The sequence below is a fragment of the Patagioenas fasciata genome, chromosome 17 (assembly GCF_037038585.1).
Source record: "Patagioenas fasciata isolate bPatFas1 chromosome 17, bPatFas1.hap1, whole genome shotgun sequence".
Classification (NCBI taxonomy): domain Eukaryota; kingdom Metazoa; phylum Chordata; class Aves; order Columbiformes; family Columbidae; genus Patagioenas; species Patagioenas fasciata.
The window spans coordinates 4,230,633-4,251,012 of record NC_092536.1 but is presented as its reverse complement, the minus strand read 5'-3'; the positions used below and the strand labels follow the sequence as shown (position 1 = coordinate 4,251,012).

Sequence of the window (20,380 nt, the reverse complement as noted above, 5' to 3'; positions counted from 1 at the left end):
GTATTAATCCTAATAAGTTTGAGCAGCTGCTTGCACAGTCTTCGTTATGGGCTTGGAGAGTGGTTGGCATCACTTCAGCATCCTCCTGCCCTTCTTTCCAAGACTTGTGTGACCAGAGAAGTATGAACACGGTTTCTGTGGAGGTTTTTGGAGAACACAGGGCGTTGTTTGTGATAGTATTTCAGGCAGGCTCTGCGTTTTCTTGTAAGATTTAAAGAAAAAAAAATTTCAAGTTGGGTATAATCTTTCATTTCTTGACAGTTCTCAGAGGTGGGGACTGCAGTCAGTAGGCACAGGCTGTGCTTGGGGGTCTCGGCTTATCTCCTTGGGAAAGGAGATGATGGGATCTGCTGTGCAGATGGGAAATTGCATTGATCCAGAACCTTGTTCAGGGCTTGGTGTGTCACCCAGAGTTGAACCTGAGACCATAGAGCTGTGACTTGCTGGCCATCGTGGTAAGCCCAGGTGAAGGGTTGGTTTACCATCCCCTACCAGTTGCTCATCATTTTGCTAGAGAGTTCTGCAAAGCTGTGCTCCGGTGGCAAATTGCAGGACAGAGATGGGAACAGGAGCTGAGAAGGAAATCTTTACCTGCTTTCCTTACCAGGGCTGGTACACTCTAAAACTGCAGTTTGAGCTGGAAATCCTGCAGCATCTCTCCACTAACATCGACCTGGAATTTATCTGGCTGGCTGCCATGTGCTAAATAAACCCCAAGTCATGTTGGAGGCTCCTTCTACCCCCTCGAATCCCAGCCCCTTTCTGGAATAGCAACCCACAGGCCAGATTTTCTTCTGTGGAGGTTTTTAAGCGACCACTTTGGAGCCCCTTGAAACTAGATACTAGTGGGAATTCCTGCAAGGCCTCTCCAGCCTTGCTGGCTGCGACATCCTGGAGTGAAAACGTGGCTTGGATTGAGGATCGGCCGGTTGGTAAATTAGTACGAACCCAGCTAGTACCATTGCTTGAATTTCCTAATGAGCAGTGAAGAGGTCTGGGTGCATAAGAGATATTAGATACGGTAAGATCAGAGGTCTGCGTCTCTGTGTTCTGCTGTGTGGTGGTGATTTATAGGGAAATCTGAGTTCTGTGGTCTGGCTTCAGACTTGTTCTTGTACCTTCACCTTCCTGCCTTTTTATCTTTTTGAGTATTCTCAAATTCGGTGTTCAAGCGATGCCTTTTTACCCTTGCATCTTTGCGGTGTCCTGGCGCTTAAAACGCTGTCCTCAGAATTAGCACTTGGCTCGCGTTACCGTGGCAGAATCAGGAGTTGTCTTTCAGCTGGAAAAGTACCGAGTTTGATTTTTCCTTGAAAGAGATTGCATTTTAAAAGACTATTCTAATGGTGTCGTAACTGTCGTTTGCCTTCTTAAAAAACTTAATCGTATTCAGACCTAGTGGGAAGGAGTCAGATTCTCACGCAGAATCTTCCACGTGCTGTTGGCAGAGGGGAGCTGCCCAGGTTGTTGAAGGTATTTTGGTTTAACTTGTTCTACTGATGTCCAGCCTTTGGTTTGTGCCTCTTGCTTCCCTTGCTATGGAGGAGACTCTAACAGAGGGGTGATTTGTGCTGAGGAAGGAAATTATCTCTTATCGAGGTTGGTTCTAAGCCAGTCCTGCCAGCACTGACTTTATCCTTGAGAGGCTGAAAAGTTGGTCTGAAAGGTAAATATTTATTCTTTAGAGTGTCTGAAATGGGTCTGAAACCCAGGTGCCTGGTGTGGTTGCCCATGGGAAGGAAGATAGTCTTGTCTGTGTTCACACAGCATGGTGTGAGTCAGCCTTCTAGCTTGAAAAAAACGCGTTCTGGAGGAGCATAATTAAAAACTTGCTGAAATCTCTGTAACCTCATCAGCTAAGAGATGTTTTCTCCTACCTCGGTTACAATAGGAGGTCTGTGGGAGAGAAAGCCAAGAGGCCCAGCTCCTGGTGTCTCTGCTTTCCCAGCATTGAGGTTCCTGCGATGGAGACTTAAAGTATCAGCGCTCTGCTGCATCTGAAAGTCACCGGAGCTCTGCAAAGTCAGCTGAGAGGAAGATCAAGTACTTGGCAATGTGGCTTTTCTTCAGTTGTATAGTAGGACACTTCGGGAAGCTTTTGTGGTATCAAGTAAAGTGTTTCCATAGCCTTTCTTTCATAAACCGCTGTGGAAATTCAGCGTGGCTTTGTGAAGCCCACCTGTCCTTACCTCGGTGACTTCCCAGAGTTCGGCAGGAACAGAAGGTGGTCAGTTGGTCAGGTGCTGAGATGTACAGAAAGTGGAAAAACTGTGTAAAAGCTAAACCAGATGAACTTTGCAGTCCTATTATTATCATCTTTATGGAGAAAGCTGTCAGCGGTAAGAATGAGCCAAGCCAATTCTTGCGTAATTAGCCTCATACAATTACATGGTATTTAGCGATGTTTGGCTTGAGCTGTAAGTTCTTGTGTATGTGGGGAGTTTCTGATGAGAACATGAAATTTAGATATCCAGAGTGAATATGTTGCAGTTAACCTAATAATTTAAAATCTTTTCATGCTCCTTTAGCCGCTGTCTTAAAGGTCATTGAAATCTAGACCCGAGATGCCCTTTTTAGCCTTTGCACAGCATCAGTTAGTGTTCTATTTTTGAGCCCTCGCTAGTATTGGATGTGAGGGGAGCTACTCTGGAAAGGTTTTGTAGTATTTGTGGTTTATTTCCCACTTTATCACTTCGCAGTAGTTAATAACCTGGTTTTTTAGGGAGATTGCTGTGGCTTGAGCCATTGCTGCTGAGTGTTTCTCAGCTGTACCTAACCTCAAAATTACTTTTGCTGCCTCCTTGGATTCTTCCACTTCCAGGGAGGAAAGTAACCTCCTGGCTTACCCTGAGTACAACCCAAAGAGCTCCCTAACCCAGAGCCCAGCGATGGTGCGGATCGTCTCTTGACCTAAGCCAAGCACATCACCGGGGACTCGATCCTGCGTTGTTGTGTATAACCGGATTCTCCCTGCCCTCTTGTCGAAGTGGGCTTGCTGTAGGTTTGGGATCTCTTGTCTTTGTTTCTTTGTCTTTTTACAACACATCTTTTCTTGAAAAGGTAACAACACTCCTACAGCTATAAGAGCGATCATATACATCTGCTGAGTATAGCCTATCTGTGTATGATTCTGATACATCTGTCAGTTTACATCTAAGGGGGTGTACAGCTCCTGTCCAAGGAAGTTTTGCAGTTTAGATGGTACATGGGATGTGCAATTAACTTTGTGTGTCTGACTCTTTCAGAACAGGGCAGTCGGACGGCCCAAAGGGAAGCTGGGCACAGCTTCTGCGGTGAAGCTCGCAGCTAATCGGACAACCGCCGGAGCACGTCGGAGGAGGACGAGATGCCGCAAGTGCGAAGCGTGTCTGCGGACAGAGTGCGGCGAGTGTCACTTCTGCAAAGACATGAAAAAATTTGGGGGACCTGGCAGGATGAAGCAGTCCTGCATTATGAGGCAGTGTATTGCAGTAAGTGTACCTGTTGCTACAGCCTGTTTGGAGGTTTCTTTCCTGTATTTGTGTCTCCTGGTGACAAGGTGTGGGACTGAGACCTCTGCTTTGAGTAGTCTCTAAAGTGCATTGGACAAAACAGTGTAATCACTGCCCTCTCGGTTCAGATCCCTGCTTCCCGTTGCTTTTCATCCCCCCAGATCTTAAACTACTACTTAGTAGCTCAGCTTTCGTTCTTCATAAAGGAGAAAGTAGATGTGGAGATTATCGGTACAGTGGAAATGGGCACTCTGATCACACTGAAATTCTGGGGTTTTGGGAGAAGGGAAAGGTAGGAAGTTTTCATTCAAAGGGAGAAGAGGCCTGTTTGGTTTGGATCTCTGAATTTCCTGGGAAGAACTGCCTTGCAACTGGCTTTGCCACCTTAACTACTTAACCAGCTTAAGATAGAGAGAAATCTTTGCCTGTCATTCTCCAAGATTTTAGCATTGATCACCCCAGCCCCAGGCTACTTGAGATCTGAATTTCAATTTGTTTGCCATGACTTGGGCATGTAGGAGGGATCTTATCCAGATGAGCCAAAGAGCCATCGAGCCACAGTCTTATTTTCCTCAGGGACTGGAAATGGCTGTGGAGGGGTGAACATCAGAACGGGGCAAGCAGGCAAAGACAGTTTCCTGGGCTGCTCTGGTAACGTTGCTTAGAAGCTTCTTGAGTCATAAGTGATAGATTTGTATTTAACAAATATTGACAGGTTAATCTTCTATTAAGTTGTTCAAGCACCTTTTGTATCTGTTGCTTTCATACTGCCTGTCACTGAGCTGCTCCTCAGGTCTCATGTTCACAGTACCCCCAGTCGAGGGTAAAAATTAACTTTAGCTTTTTTCCTAAATCTTTGGAAGGTCTTGTTTGTGCTGTTGTTAAGGGTTTGGTTTTCTGTCTTTTTTTTTTTTTTTTTAAGGAAAGGAATGTTGTTTATTCATAACTGAAGTATCACCCCATCTATACTGATTTCTCTCCAACTCTTATTATTGTTCCTTTCACTTAGGTTGTGTTTTTTTTCTGTAATCCTGATGAGGAAACTGAAGAGGATCTGACACTGATAAAAAACAGATAAGCACTTAAGGTTTCCAGGAGCTGCTCCTGGTAGCTCACTCCATGTCCTGTTCTAAGCTCTGTGCTGTTCTTGACATAGAGGATTGGATTCAGCTCTGCTGGATCTCTCAGTAAAGTACATAGAATGTCTACCTTTCCACAGAGTGCTTTTGCAGCTCAAGTGTCTTTTCTTTGAACACTTGATTTCCTGGAGTGTGGCATGAATTGAACAGCATGGATGAAGAATTTGTTATTCTCCAGGGAGAAGAAATAGTGAAATCATGCTGCCTTTTTAGCGAAGGGATTAAATTAGGGCTGCAACGTGCTTTCTTGTCCTGACTGATGAAGGAGAGTTTCATACTAAGCTTCTTCACTCTTGATACACAGGCTGAGCCTTTTGGAGATGAACTGGGTTCTCTTCTAGCTGAGTATAGTCATCCTCTCATCCCGCTCTTCTACAAAGACACCTTTTTCTTCTTGATATCTGCAGTTTTATTTCCAGAAGCTGTGGTTAGAGCACAGGGCTCTGGGGTGCTCTGGTTCCTTGTCCCGCCCTTGCATGCACTGAAAAAGACCTCGATGAGTTCCCATCGGTGTAAATAGCAGCAGAGTGTTACAGGCTTACTTAGAGCAGCAAAAGCATAGAAAATTAGCAAATCAAACTGTTGAAACTTCTAAGGATGCTTTACATTCCTGTAAGCAATCCTGTTGTCTTTACTCTTGTTTATTATGTTCTCTAACAATTGCAGTGGTAATATATTGTGGTACCTATTCAACAGTTTCCAGCCAAAAAAAAAGCCCAAAACACTGAAGCAAAGCTCCGTGGAAGTAATGATCCCTGCGGTTCTGGGATTGTGCTTTCCTCTGGTTAATGACATTGGCAATATTAACTAGACACAGACTTTCATTAAGCTCTGAAGCCTTAAGAGAACCTGTACTGCTGTTTGGAGGAGACTCCTCAGCATCAGCAGATCAATCATGAAAGGGAACAGGAGTTCCTGGGACAAGTCTGAAGGCTCTGCTGGGAGGGTGAGTTGTGGCAGCGCTGCTGCTGTTCAGCGGGGCAGGACACGGGAGATCCGCTGGACACCCTTGTGTCTCATGAGAAACGCTGTGCTGCTCCTGGGATGCTGGTTCTTGTGTGTGGATATAAACACTTGTGTGAAAGATGGGACTAAACAAGTGGACAGAGCTCTTAGGACTTCAGACAACTTCGCTTTTCTCTGCTTTACCTGCTGGTGGAATGGGATCCTGGGGATTCCCATTTTGTGCTTGGAGGAAGGGTGGGAATTAAACAGCATTTGCAAAATGCTTTTAAAATGGAGCGTGGGTAAGTACTGGCATGAGGAAGCAGGAAAGCGTTGCCGTAGATAATGTATCAGATGCTGGTGTGCAGGGCAGTGCACTGTACTCTAATGGCTGTAGCTCGGTTTTCCCTATTGGAAACCTGCTGAAGGATGGACTGCTGCTGCATTGATCAGGTTCAGTGTGCAAGTATCCACTTAGGGATTTTATTCACTCCATTTACAAGAGATCGTTGCCGTGAAAAGCCACATTTCTGCCTCTGGCTGTTTAATAGTTAAGGACTTGCAACCTAATCGATTGCATTTCACATTACAGGCAGCTTCTTATGAGGATCTTCCTTTTCTTTCTTGTAATGAGGCTTATACCTTAGTGCTGCGAACCAGAAGTTTGTTCCTCATTAGCACAAAGGTGGTTTTTTAATTAGCCTGGCATCAGTGCTTTGACATGGGTGACAGATCTGAGAGATGCTGCAGTTACCTTTCTGCCTCAGCAAAAAAATCAGTGTGCTTCTCACTTGTGACACTTGCAAGAGAGGAATTCTCTTTTTAAGTGTCTGTACGATGCTTTTGGCAGCGCCGAGGGTGGGAGCAGGGCCCTGGATAATCGATTGTCAGTGAGGAGAAGGTCTGTTCTTGGTTCTGTTGTGGGCTTGCTGCGGGACCTGGATTGGGTCCCATAACATCTGTCTGCCCTGCTTGTAAAAAAAGGGGAGCTGCCAAATTGCCAGTCAGATTGTGGAACTTAACAGATGTGAACAGTGATGCTCTAGGTTGCTTCTTTCCCCCCTCACTGTACATTAGTGAAGTGACTTGCATGCCGATGTCTGTGTCAGCTCACAGACTCCAGTGACCCACAAAAAAAAGCATTTTGATCCATCTCTGGGGTGCCCCATGAATCTGTGTTGCTTCAGGGAGGGCACTTTCATTCCATGAAACTTGTCCTGTGATGCTTGGTCTGGGTGCCCAGCCCTGATTGTTACCAGTTTTTCTTGCCTTCGTTGCTCTGCTGGGCTGGAGCCTTCAGCAGTTTGCACAGTAAATCTCCATTTATCTCCTCTTTGAAATGAGGATACTGTAAATTCGCATTGAGTTCTTCTGTTTCCATACGTCTTCTGTGTCCTGATCAAGACTTCTTTCTGATCCGTATAAACAGCCGGTGTTGCCTCATACTGCTGTGTGTCTGGTGTGCGGAGAAGCCGGGAAGGAGGACACTGTGGAAGAGGAGGAGAGCAAGTTTAATCTCATGCTAATGGAATGCTCCATTTGTAATGAAATCATACACCCAGGATGCCTTAAGGTGAGTACAAGGATGTGATACATGTTGGAAACAAAAACTGGATTAGTGTAAAAGTAGTGCACGGAAGTTGGAAAGCTTTCACATTTTCATCTTTGGAAATCTAAGTGAGCAAAGAGTTGGTGTGAGCAGCAGGGTGACTGTGTGCTCCATGCAGACCTGACAGGGATCCTCTGATGTAACAGCATCCCCTGGAAGCAGAGGCTTTGGGCAGCCTCCAAGATGTGTGTCTATGCAAATGTCTTGTGGGTTTTTTGGTTTTGTTTTTCTTTCTTTCTTTTTTGCTTCTTGTTTGAGGAAATAAGGAGTTTCAGTTGGGATGGGAAGCTCAAAGGGACCGAGAATCTTGGATGAGTTAGTCACAGTCCCTGTGTTGGTAGCTCCTTCCCATGTCCCATGGAGCAGAAAGGAGCAGTTCACTGTTGGTGTTTGTCCAGGCACAGATGTGCCTTCCCGTGGCAGCTGCTTTAAAGATGTTACCAGCAAGTGTTGCAGGAGGAAGACGGCAACTCTGGAGAACAAACTGAGCGCGTTCCAGGCCGCAGGAGCGCTCACCCTTGGCTGACTTAAGTCCTGTGAGCAGCTATATTCTTTCCTGGTAACAAAAGCGTCATTTTGGGCCTATCTTTGTATATTAGCATTTAGAAGCCTCCTTTCTCTGGAGCTGGTTTGTCTCAGCTGATCAGCTGTTTCTTGTTGCTGATTTGTTTATGGTTAACATGATTTGCCAAAGCAAATGTATTCTGACACGCCATGCCCCAGAAAGCAGCTTTTGGCCCTTCTGGGAGGAGAGCTCTGTTCCTTATGCAGGCCTGGGGTGATGCTCTCCCAGCCTTTTGTTTTTCTTGCGCTGTATGTAGCATCGCACCGAGCTCTGTGTCATTTATTAGAGCAGAAAGTAGGTAGCTGGGAAACCAGAACTGTGGCTGTCTCCCTGATTCATGAAATTGGTACTTGCAGCTCCTGCTGCAGATGGGCTCTGAAATGGAGCTTTGCTTGCTTGGCTCTGCTTAAAACAAGGCTTGGGGGGCTGGTGAAGCAAGGGAAAGAGCTGCTCATTCCCAGAGGTACCTCAGTTTTGGCCTGTAGCTGCTGTTTGCTATTCCAGCCCTTTCTCGAAGTGCCCTGTGCTCCCCATCTCTCGCTTTGTAGTGTCAGTGAGGCTTCACAGCTGAGTCCAGAGGACACGATCGTGATCTAGTGGCAGTTCGAGCCTGGTTTCCTCACCACGTACCACATTTGGGACTAGTTGCACAGGATGTGGGTCGGATCTGTGAAATCAAGCCAGTGCTGTTTGTTCTTTTACGCATGTGTGGTGTTCTGAGTGATGTTTTGGTAACTAGGAACAACGTTACCTTGGGTGTTTCTGAAAATTGAACCGTGGGAGATTTACAGTGTGTCTTGTATTTTGATTTCTCAGTTGAGCTGAAATGCTGGGGTAACTGTGACAGTTTATTTATTGACACGAAAGGGCTCTGGTAGGATTTCAGAATTGTCTTGGAAGGCGAGGTGAGACTATGCACAGGGGAGCAGCAAAAGGAACATGGAGCCTCTTCCTTGGATCCCTCCTTGCTCTTTATTCCCAAGTTCTGTGATTTTCTGCGAGACAGAAACTTGTTGCCGTGTTTGTGTTGCTGGAGCCCTTGACGTGGGCTGAAGCCCAGAGGATGGAGCCCATAGATAGTCCTTCTGCGAAGCGCCTTTGAGTGCAGACACAGCCCCAGGGCAGCGGCTTTGGTTGCACTGGAGAAAAGTCCCTTCCTGCCCCGCTGGGTAAATGGGCAGGAACACCTGTGAACTGTCCTCATCTCCAATTAAATGTCCTTTTGGGGGAGACTGGAATAAACTGGATCAGCGATGGAAGGAGTGTCCTTTCCTGGCTTATTCCACATGGAGTGAATTCCCTCCAAGACACATCTCCGAAGGAGAACCAGGATGTTCTGTGTACCCAGGAGCATCCCATGTGCAGCTTTCCTTGAAAATACAATACCAACACAGTTGCTTGTTTTGCTGAAGAGTTTCTTATGAAAATCTTGGTGAGTGTTTCACAAGCGCAGCTTAGTTTCCAGAGGGAGCCAGAGAGAGTTTTTGTAGGAATATTGCCTTTCATTGTTACAGAGTGCTTACTTGAACCAATATTCATTCATTTTTGTTGCTACGTCTCCAATTGCTGGTAATGCTGGTTAGTATGTGAGAGCGAGTGCAGCATCTGATGCTGTTTCTTAAGGAGAAGGGGTTTGTTTTCCTGAGTAGGAGCCTGTTCTTTTTCACCTTGGGGTGATAATGATGGAAAAGGTGAATATTTAGGTCCCTTGTCAGAACAGCAGAACTACGAAGACCTTTCCCAGCCCAGCTGTGCTGCTACTCGTGGTTGTTTTGGTCTCGGCACTGCCAGAATTCCTGTCTCTCGCTCAGCGATGTCGGATCAGCATCTGGGTGTCTCCGTGTTCCTGAATCAGAAGACTTCACAGTCGCGTAGTCTGTGTTTAGACTGTGCCTTGCTGACCTCGTGCCGCGGGTACATTTCTGAAGACGCCTCGCGCTGCGGCTCAGACACCCACCTGCTGTTTGTAGCAAACGCTCCGGACTGGCTCCCACCCAGCCTGAAAGGCTTGGGACAGATTCAGCAGCAGGTTTGTGTGTGCCTCATTCGCTTGCTCACAGTTCCTCACATCTGTTCGGTTCCTTAAACTTCACAGAAGGGACAGAACTGTAACACTTTCCCTTCGGTAGCATTTGTTCTATATTCAGTGCGGGAAATAACTTGTTCCCAACTTGGGCTCAGGCCAGGAATTGTTCCCCTGAGGCAGAGATGTGTACAACAACTCCTGGAGTATCTTACACCTACCATGGGAAAGAAGGTTCAAAGGCACACAGTTGTGATAAAAACACTATTTAAATTCTGCCCACTTCATTTACTCATTTATTAACTCCAGAAGACTTGCTGAGAGAGACTGGCACATCATCCCTCGGGCTGCATGGTGAAACGGGAACGGCTGCTGTCTGGCAGGAGGACTGGAGGAAGCAGTTCCCAAAACGCAGGGCTTGATCCTGCCCAGCCAGCGTGGTCTTGCCGGGCCGGGAGGAGCGGAGGAAATGGGTCAGAAACACCCAAAATCTGCAGCTCTCTGCCCCTGCCTGTTCCAGCAGCAATCTCCTGCTCCTGCGCTGCTCATGCCAGTGCCCAGCTATTTGTCTTGACAATAGTGTGTTTTGGTTGCCTACAATAGTAATAAATCTTTCTCTTTTTTTTTTCTGAATATGTAACTAAGCCCTTAAATATGAATGTGCCATCAGTGAGAGTATGTGCTTTTGTGGTGGGTGTTTCTGCCTTTAGTTCTACTTTTCATACTGAGTTTCATTCACAGAAATGCCTTTCAGAAACACCCATCTCCTGGTCGGCCAGCAATGCAGGCTCCTGTATGGAAATTCAGAACCCAGCAGCTTTTCAGCTGTGTCGGGCAGGACTGTGCTTGGATTGTAGTGTAGCAACACCGAGTGTGTGTCTTCTCTTTCAAAAGCAAAATGTCACAGTCTCACAGAGACAGTGAGATAATAGGCATTTCTCTTCCTTACGCTGGGTAACTGTGGGTGTGAGAAACCTTCAAAATGCCTTCACGTGTCCAGTCTGCTGAATAAAAGCTCCTGTTCCCCAGCTGACTTGGCAGCCGTCATTTTTATTGGCACATGGGCTGGTGGCAATGGGACTGTGAGTTCTGATCCATAAAGAAAAATATTTTAAGGAACACTTGATTACAGTGCAGGGCGCTTTGCTTCTAAAAATGCTGAATGGTATTAATGTACGTGAGAGCGTATGTATGGGAAAAATCCCTTCCCGTTCAAAGACCAGGCTGTGCCTCACTCCGGGGGACGCGGGACGGGGACAGGACTGAGCTTTTCACGTCAGTGTCGTGGGAGGACGTTTGGAGATGGTGTGATTACAGTCCTGGGGTTGCTGGGATGGGGTTTTTTTGTTGTTTCCTGTGTTTTTTGCAAGAGCAGAATGTGCCCTGTGTTAATTGGGATTGTCATTGACCTTCATAAAAAATCCATACCTGAACCCTTTGTGAAATACCAGTTCGGCCAGCGCTCTTTCCTCCCGTTGACATCACCAGAAGGGTAATTAATTGTGCAGGACTGAGGGCTTGGAGGGATCAGCACCTGTAGGGATCTGGGTTTCTTTTCTGTGACCATTGAAGAGCAGCAAACCAGAGGAAGTTCTGAGCTGTACAAAATGCCTCTGAACGATCTCCCCATAGCCATTTGCAGCACGGTTGTGAATTGAGTTGTGTTTGTCTCTCACCAGGTGAAGGAATCAGATGGTGTGGTTAACGACGAGCTGCCGAACTGCTGGGAGTGTCCAAAGTGCAACCATGCAGGGAAAACTGGAAAAGTGAGTTAAATGGGAATAAGTGGTGCTGGAATGAGATACATGATCTCAGGCATTCCCTCTGGCTTGTAGATAGAATTTTGCCCAATACCAGGTGTTTATTTTGTGCTTAATTTAGTTTAGTTGAAGGAAATAAGCTGGTGGCTTTCTATTCTTTAATAATTTTTGCATTCTTGTTCCATGTACCAACACTTCACCCAAAACCCAGGGGATATTTAGATTGGTTCTGTGCAATGCTGCTTATAATTTCTAAGATGAAAATACTTTAAAAAATAAAAAATCCAGAAGCAATTATGCAAAACCTGAAGTGTCTGTTGGAATTAGTGTAACATTATTTCCTTGCTGACTGAGACAGACACTGCAAGTGTGTATTTACAAAAACAACTTTGTGAAGGTTGAAACTACTTTAACTCCTTGCTAATAATTTTATCTGTTACAAAGTGATCAACCCACCAGTGTTGGAGGTAACTTAGATAAAGAGCTGAGAAAGGCCTAAGATATAAAGTTTGTTTGTGTTTTGTGTCTCTTTGGCGTACAAGCAAAAGCGCGGACCAGGATTCAAATACGCATCAAATCTCCCAGGCTCTTTGCTGAAGGAACAGAAAATGAACAGAGACAACAAAGAAGTGACAGACGCTGCGAAACGGAAAGGGGATTGCGAAGAAACTCCCAGGCGGAAATCAGAGGAACATTCCAAGAAGACCCCGGTTGACTCAATACTGAGGAGAAAGTCAGACGAGGTGCATCTGTGGAGGAAAAGGAAATTTGAGAAACCCCAGGAACCCACTCTGAGAAAGCGGGTATGACAAAACGCTTTTCATGTGCTTCCACAGATGCGCGTGGGCTGGTTGGGGCTGATGTCTCTTGCCGTCTGGCTTATAGCTCATCTTGAAATCACAGATTGCTGCAAAAGAAACTGAGGTGTTTTACCTTCCTTTCTGAAAACTGCCAGTCTAGCAGGACAGTAGTTTTGAACAGAGGCCGAAAACACTGGGCTATGACAGCTGCTTTATTCAAAACACCGGAAAACACACTTTTAACAGCGAAGTCTTTACAAGATGCTTGGAGTAGGAACGAGGTGAAAATCGATTTTTAATGGAACTTTTCCCTCTCTCCACGCGGTGGCGCAGACCAGCACGTTTGGTGGCTGGTTCAGGGCCATGCGATGCACCCGTCACAGGACCTGTAGAAATGACACCCGGTGTAGCTGCAGAGAGGAGGAGCTGCTCACAACAGCCATGTGGGGACAGCTTTTCCCTGGACTTAACAGCCGGAGTTCCTGGGCCAGGCAGGGACACTCTGAATTGTCACGTGGATTGCTGAATATGGTACTCGGGATATATGGAAATGCTGGTGTGCAGAGGTAGAAACAAGGACGTAGATTTAGTGTGTCTCATGAGTAAACGGCTGACAGTTTTAAAATGGGAATCAGTAGCTGGGTTTGTGTTACATGTGTGGTTTGTGGAGCAGCCGTCGGTCTGCCCTGCACAGCTTGACGGTGGCAACGCTGCTGTATGGCAGGTGTAGGGGTTGGGGTTGCTCTGGTGCAGTGAGAGTGCAAAATTCCCAATACTATTAATGCATATCTGCTTTCTGGCCCTGCTTTACTTTGCCATCCCCTGAGCTCGCTGCAGGGTTCACAGATGGCTTGAATCGCTCCGTGAAAGCCCTCAGTGTATGGGGAAGGCACTGTGCATCACCAACCTTCATCAGACAGCACAAAAATACCATGTTTGGGGGTTTTTACTTCTCTTCCAACAGCTAAAACTTGGAAAAGATGACAAACTTCAGGAAGAAGGTACTTTGCCTTCTTAATAGGTCTGTTCTCAATCCCTTTTAATCCCATCTCCTCATGTGAGCTGAATGATGAGCCAGTTTCTCTGTCAGTCACATCCTTGTGCCACTGCAGGCTTTTTTATTATCCCATTTACATCTTGAAACCGCAGAATCTCCCTCAGGAAAACTTTTCCACCCCAGGATAGGTTAGCTGCAGTGTCTGCTTTCATATTTTGTGTTCTGGTGCCCCATATTAAAATACAGCAGTGAGCTGCGTTTTGATGATCCAAGGAACAAAATTCTGTTTCTCTGCTGATGTTTCGCTCTTCCCGTGTGGTTGAATCCTGCCCAGCTGCACAGCCCGTCTGCATTCTGTACCACAGCACATCCCTGGGGACCCAGGGACCCAGGGGACCGAGGGACGACCTGACACACCAGTATCGATCACCTGTAAACAAAACGCTCGTCAGTACCCTGCGCGAAGGATGCTGCAAGCTTACAGTAGTCTGATGTTGTATTGGTTTTTTAATTCTAACCTGTCATTAGCTTGCTGTGGCCTCTCTCTTTGTAATGTGTTAATTTAAAGACAGGCTGATGAGCTTCCTCTGCTGTGCACCACAGTCTGAAGCACAGCAGCACATCTGTTGACTTGATCCAATTAGTTTGTTGTGAAAGCACAGACCTTCTGATACAACACGCGTGTTCACAGCACTTCATCTTTCCTTGCCCGTCCAGTCCTCTTCTTATTAGAGCTATTTCATTTTGGCAGTTGGTGGCTTCTTGCTTGTAGTTATCAGATGAGACTTCAAGTCTTCCCTGGTTTAGTTACTGTGTCTCTTACACTTCTGTCTGATGTGGACCAAAGAGAGATGTGCTGACTGTGAGCAGCAGTGACTGGGCAGGACAGGAGGCGCCAGCCAGCCCGTCACCAGCGTTGTGTTGCAGATGGTGTCGGTGTCAGGTCTCGTCAGGCTGTAGCAGTGTAAGACCTGTCACATTCCCTGTTCTGCGTGTAAAGGAGCAGCTAAAGCGTAATTAAAAACGAGAGTGCAAGTATCCAGCAGTAAAGGCCACAGCAGCACAGCCACAGTGTGAGTCGGTGACCACGATTCAGGAGGTTTCAGAGTTTGGTCTTTTGGCCATTGGGCGTGAATGCCCGTCACTGGGTTTTGAAGTGGGTGCCCAGCGAGTGTGGCCAAGCCTGGTTTCTTCTGGCCTGCTGAGAAGGAGCCGTCTCAGCTGCTGTGTGCGCATTGTCCACTGTGCAGTGAGTAAAACCCTCAAACCTGCAGCGTTACGCATGGTGAATAAACGCATTTACCACTCTTGTGGAGTCCAGAGCGTCAGCGGCTGGACTCCTCATCCATGATGGCACTTGAACTTGATACCTTTGGCCGGCGAATGTTCCCGTGTGCTTGGCTGGGCAGGTCCGGGCGCTGGCACACAGCCTGACCTCCGGGGCAGGGCTGCCCGTGTGGAGCATCCGCATGTGAACTATTGCCGGGTGGTTCTTGCTCAAATAGTCAGCCTTTGTCTCTTCCTTTTCAGCGGCGATCGTGGAAGGCTCCAGATGACCGAACTGCCATGATCAAACCCCTGCGGCGTCTCAAGCAGGAGCCGGAGGACGACCTGCCAGAGGCACCTCCCCGGTCCAAGGACAGCGACCAGTCGCGGTCCAGCTCGCCCACCGCGGGGCCCAGCACAGAGGGCGCGGAGCCCAGGGACAAGAAGAAGTTCAAGATGAGGAGGAAAAGGCGGCTTCCCAATAAGGAACTGAGCAAGGAGCTCAGCAAGGAGCTCAACCAGGAGATCCAAAAAACCGAGAACAGCCTTGCCAACGAGAATCACCAACCCATCAAATCTGAGCCTGAGAGCGAGAACGAGGAGCCCAAGCGCGCTTTGAACAACAGCGAGAGACTCCATAGGTTCAGCAAAGGGTTAAACGGGACTCCCCGGGAGCTGAGGCACCAGCTCATCCCCAGCCTTCGCAGCACACCTCGGGGAATAGCCCGGCCGCCGCCTTCGCTCTCTCCTCCCAAATGCATTCAGATGGAGCGGCACGTTATCCGGCCTCCTCCCATCAGCCCCCCTCCGGACTCGCTCCCCCTGGATGACGGGGCAGCCCACGTGATGCAGAGGGAAGTCTGGATGGCTGTCTTTAGCTACCTCAGTCATAGAGACTTGTGCATCTGTATGAGAGTTTGCAAGACCTGGAACAGATGGTAAGTTGGGTAGGAAGCCAAGTGGGGTCTCGTAGCGGGGTGGGCTGGGAGGGAGGTGGGTGTCGGAGCACTGAAACCTCCTAAAGCGGTGTGCGGGTCGTCCCTGGAGCTCTGAGCCCAAGGACCGTGGGTGTCCAACAGTGTGTAGAAAAGTAGTGTGTGTTCTGGTGCTTTCTCAGAAATAGCAGTTCCCAGCACTTGTGGGAATTGTGTGCGTGTGTGTGAGCGCGCGGGGCTGTGCCGCCCGGAGCAGCCTGTCCTGTGCTCAGACACTGCAGTCTTCTGCCCGCTGGAACGGCTGGGCCAGGTCGTGCCAAGGCTTGGTGTCATTGTGCCCCCAGGACCTGCCTGCTGCTAACGCAGTTTATTCAGCTCAGCTATTAAACATCTATTGAGATACAGTGAGGATTTCTCACTGTTCTCCTCATGTCCGTGCGGGTCGTTTCCCTGCGAAGGGATGTGCAGAGCGATCCCGTTTGCTGTGTTCTGTACCAGCGGTGCTGCTGGAGAGATCTTGCGTTACCATCATTGCAGCGTGTCCACTCGCGGTGCCGGTGTGAACGCTGACACAGGCGGTGACTGTACGGCAGCAGGAGGCTCTGCTGGGCAGATTGGTGTGTTTCAATTGCAGTCAGGTCTCTGGGCTGTCACCTCGGGTTCGGCTGTAACGTGCACACAGGTGGTGACAGCGACTCCTTCCCAGCACAGCCCGGTAGCGAACGGGGTGGGCGACAGGCTGAGAGTTCAGTGCAAGGTGGTGTGTGCGGAGCGTCTCCTCCACAGCTGTCACACAGGGTTGGCAAATGCCTTTTCCATGGCAGTGCAGTATTTTCTCATGGAAAAAAATAGAAAATGCAGAATCTTGCATGCTCGTTAGGACATCTTGCTGTTTTCCCCCTAGAGAAACATAAAGAGGGTAAAAATGCGTAAGCCACGTAGACGGGAATAAAACAAACACAGAACCCGGGGGGGAAATCTGTTTTACCAAATTCAGTGGTTAAGTAAGGAAAGCACAGGGGAAATCAGGACAGTCGTGTCTAAACCAGGCTTTCTATTGCAACGGTAACTAAGGTGTGGCGTGTCTTCAGGCTAGAAAATGGGTTTTAGTAAGTGCTCTGATGAGTTGAAATGAGATCCGAAGTTGTTGACACTTGTAATTCTGTGGTAATAATTCCATGCGTTATTGCGTGATCTATTTGATGGAGAAACTTCTGACCTGCATACCATTGTGTGTTGTGCTTCTCTTAGCCTTCTTCAGCCTTATGTTTGCTATTTCTGGTTAAATGCTGTAGTTTTCCCTGCTGTTCAATGACACCTTTTAAAAACCTTGCAGAAATCAAATCAAGTGCCAAATTAAGTGCTGTTGCCTTTTTTTTTTCTTTTTGGGTAGGTGCTGTGACAAAAGATTATGGACCAAAATAGATTTAAACCATTGTAAATCCATCACTCCACTTATGCTTAGCGGCATTATTAGGAGACAGCCTGTAACCCTTGATCTTAGCTGGACAAATATATCTAAAAAGCAGCTGAGTTGGTTGATCAACAGACTGCCAGGTAAGTGTTGGGGTTTTGACCACTTCACTGAATTTAGGAAACAGGTTTGTATGTAAACTCTGAGGAATGTCTGCAGGGATCTGGGTACCCCAGGGGACTTGGATATGTAGGAATGAAGCTGTAGTGGGTTAAAATGGGCCCAAAAATAGTTGTGTTGTGACTACTTGATGTGCTTCATCAAGTAATTTGAGGCAGGTTTTAGTCAACAGGTGATGTTGTTGATGTAATTAGCAGAGGGAGTGATTGGGGGGGGTCTGTTTTCACCACAGTAATGAGGTTCCAGATGGTGGGAGAGGTGGAAAGCTGGGCAGGGGGGTTGTGGGATCCCTGCTTGCCCAGGATTGTTATTCAGAGCGGCCCTGGGCGTCCCCCATAGCAGAGATCACCGCGTCCCTGGGGAGGCCACACGCTCCAACTTCTTCTGTATCCGCAGGTCTTCGAGACCTGCTGTTGTCAGGGTGCTCGTGGATAGCGGTGTCGGCACTTTGTAGTTCCAGTTGTCCTTTACTCCGAACTCTGGACGTGCAGTGGGCAGAAGGACTGAAAGACGCACAAATGAGAGACCTCTTGTCGCCACCCACAGACAACCGGCCAGGTAACGGTTGGGAGGAACACGCGGGACACCCGTCCCAGCCGCGCTGGGGCACGTTGTGCTGTTACCCCTCAGAGAAACGGGCAGAACCCCCGCAGCTCCGCCGGTGCGTTCCGGGCTCGGCCGGCGCGAGGTGTTCCCAGTAGTGACCCCAGCACCTCTGGCTGGAAGCCCTTGGGTGACGAGTGATGTTCTCTGGCTGCTGGGTCATCTGAGCCACTGTGCTGGTTTTCTGTCTGACTTTCTTCTCTTCAGGCTGCAACGGGTGTACTTTAGAGAGTATGGAAACACTTTCTTCCAGTTCAGGGAAGGAGCAGTTCTGTGGGTCATGCCACATTCGCCCGGATATCAGCTCAGGTGAAATTTTGAGCAAATTGGATCTGCTTTCTGGCATGCACTGCACAGCCTACTGCTTATTCCCGACTTGTAATTCCGCTGGGCCCCTGCAGTTACTTTCATCCCTTTTGTTTTGAAATCAGGAGGTGGCTTTGTCCACGTGCCTGTTCCAAAAATAGACGAGTGTTCCTGCTGATGTCCCCTCCAAAGCTCCCGACAGGCAAACGCGTCCGAAGCTGACGTAGGGCAGCAGCGTTGTGTGTCACAGTGCATTTCATATAGACCTGCAGATGTTGGCAATTGCGGGGAGAGCTTGGGGAGTGACCTCCTGCCTCCGCTTTCCAGGTCAGATCGACAACCGGAGTAAGCTACGGAACATAGTTGAGCTGCGTTTGGCCGGCCTGGATATTACAGATGCTTCTTTGCGGCTGATCATCAGGCACATGCCTCTGCTCTCCAAACTCAATCTCAGTTACTGTAACCACGTGACAGATCAGTCTATTAACCTGCTGACTGCGGTTGGAACCACCACACGGGATTCATTAACAGAAATTAATTTATCAGGTAAGCAACACAAGCGCAGGGGAGGGAGGGAGGATGGGAATTACCTGTGGGCGTTTGACTCGTGTGAAACGCTCCCCGGTGGAAGTGGCTTTACCCAGCTCTCTTAAACCGCACAGCTGTGGCCGGAACTGCGTGTTGGGCCTCTCTGCTCCTCCACAGGGGATTTTCTGCACATCTGGCGCGTTTTGCTTCATCTCATCGGTTACACAACAGTCATGGGGAGCAGAGAACGGCACCAGGGCTGGGGGGGCGACAGCGCGGGAGGAGCCAGAAGGACCTGCGCAGTCGGGATAAAGCCTCCTCGCACCGGGGACGAACCCAGACTCACTGTTAAGTATCTTCCCCTTTGTTTTCCCGGCAGACTGCAATAAGGTTACTGACCAGTGCCTGTCTTACTTCAAACGCTGTGGAAACATCTGCCAGATCGACCTGAGGTACTGCAAGCAAGTGACAAAAGAAGGCTGCGAGCAGTTCATCGCAGAGATGTCCGTAAGTGTTCAGTTTGGGCAAGTGGAAGAAAAACTTCTGCAAAAACTGAGTTAGTTAAAGGACACGTGTAAATACTGGGGCTGGGGGGGGGAAGGGACTAAGAACACGTAGGGATTTTATTTTCAATTGTGAACTTGGAATATTGGAAAATACCGCGATTGGATTTTACTACTCTTGTCGAGGAGAGAACAACGTGAAACTACCCATGCTAAGAGTTTCAACTTGTGCCACTAATTCAGTCTACCTGGGATGTCCTGCACTGGCTCTTATGCAAATTCATAAGGCGACTGTTACTGATGATAATTATTCACACCCGGAAGACGACTGATCTCCAAGAAATAACTGTTATTTAAAGTACCACAGCATGTGCTTGGTAGTGTAAATTTGATTTCTGCTTTTCATTTCTTAAAACAACAACAACGACAAAAGTTGGTGTCATTGGAGTGGACCACGCACTGCATTTCTGCCTTCTTAACACGTTTTGTTTTGTTACATCTTACATTATGCAGAACTATTTTTGTACAAAAATTGTTTAAAAATTATTTATGCAATGTTTGAATGCATTACCAGTGTTTCGGTTTTGATTGCCAATTTTTATCTTTACTTATGGTAGGCGAGAACTTAACCTATACTTCGTAGACAGTATCTATCTACAAACGTGCCCAGGTCAGGAAAAGTAGGTTCATACTTTCAACTTAAAGCATGTTTTAATGGAAGTTTATATCCTGCTTTGTATACTTCAGAAGTGACATAAGCATGTTGTGGAAATAAGGTGTAAATTATAGTTGAAGTAAAACACTTTGCCAAGTTTTATCTGTATAGAAATCACCTTTTTCTCAAAATTTTAAAAGAATTCCAATTTCGGCTTTTGCACATAGGAGGGTTTCACTCTGTAGCATGAGCTCTTGTACTCAATATAAAATTAATTTATACAGTGAGTCCAGCTGTAGAATAAATGGTCAAACGTCGTCTCTCTTTCTTTGAAGTGTGAGTTGAGTTCTCATTTAAGGTTTATAACATGGTTATTTCCTGATTGTAAAATTCTGCATCCATAAGTGCCATTGTTGTACGGTGTTGTTTTCGTAGACCTTCCTGATGCAGTTTTACCTTTGTTGAATTTGTATAAACAATTGTACAAAAACAGGCGCTGGCTCTGCGGGTTCTGTTCCAACACAGGGTTGGGGACGGGGGGAGGAAAGTGTGTTTGGGGGTGTGGGGCGACTGCAGTGACCCCCAGGGTTACACCTGAGTGTAATTCTACAAGTAGTTTCACAGCACTTGGTCTCTGTCCTGTGCCTCTAAGTTAGTGTGT

General features: G+C 47.5%; 1 protein-coding gene across 13 annotated transcripts in view; it reads left to right on the top strand.

Annotated features, from left to right (window-relative positions):
- KDM2B (lysine demethylase 2B) overlaps positions 1-20,211 on the top strand; it is a 112,112-nt gene extending 91,901 nt beyond the window's left edge. For 9 of the 13 annotated variants that reach the window (XM_065852003.2, XM_065852001.2, XM_071815982.1 and 6 more), the window contains 10 exons: positions 3,246-3,470; positions 7,005-7,148; positions 11,452-11,539; positions 12,067-12,335; positions 14,860-15,533; positions 16,924-17,087; positions 17,521-17,682; positions 17,935-18,036; positions 18,361-18,579; positions 18,941-20,211. In XM_065852003.2, coding sequence (XP_065708075.1) covers positions 3,246-3,470; positions 7,005-7,148; positions 11,452-11,539; positions 12,067-12,335; positions 14,860-15,533; positions 16,924-17,087; positions 17,521-17,682; positions 17,935-18,036; positions 18,361-18,579; positions 18,941-19,122 — 2,229 coding nt within the window. In that variant the 3' untranslated portion in view covers positions 19,123-20,211. The remainder of the gene's footprint in view (positions 1-3,245; positions 3,471-7,004; positions 7,149-11,451; positions 11,540-12,066; positions 12,336-14,859; positions 15,534-16,923; positions 17,088-17,520; positions 17,683-17,934; positions 18,037-18,360; positions 18,580-18,940) is intronic. The other 4 variants (XM_065852002.2, XM_071815984.1, XM_065852009.2 and 1 more) reach the window with 4 other exon arrangements.
- The last annotated feature ends 169 nt before the right edge of the window (positions 20,212-20,380 follow it).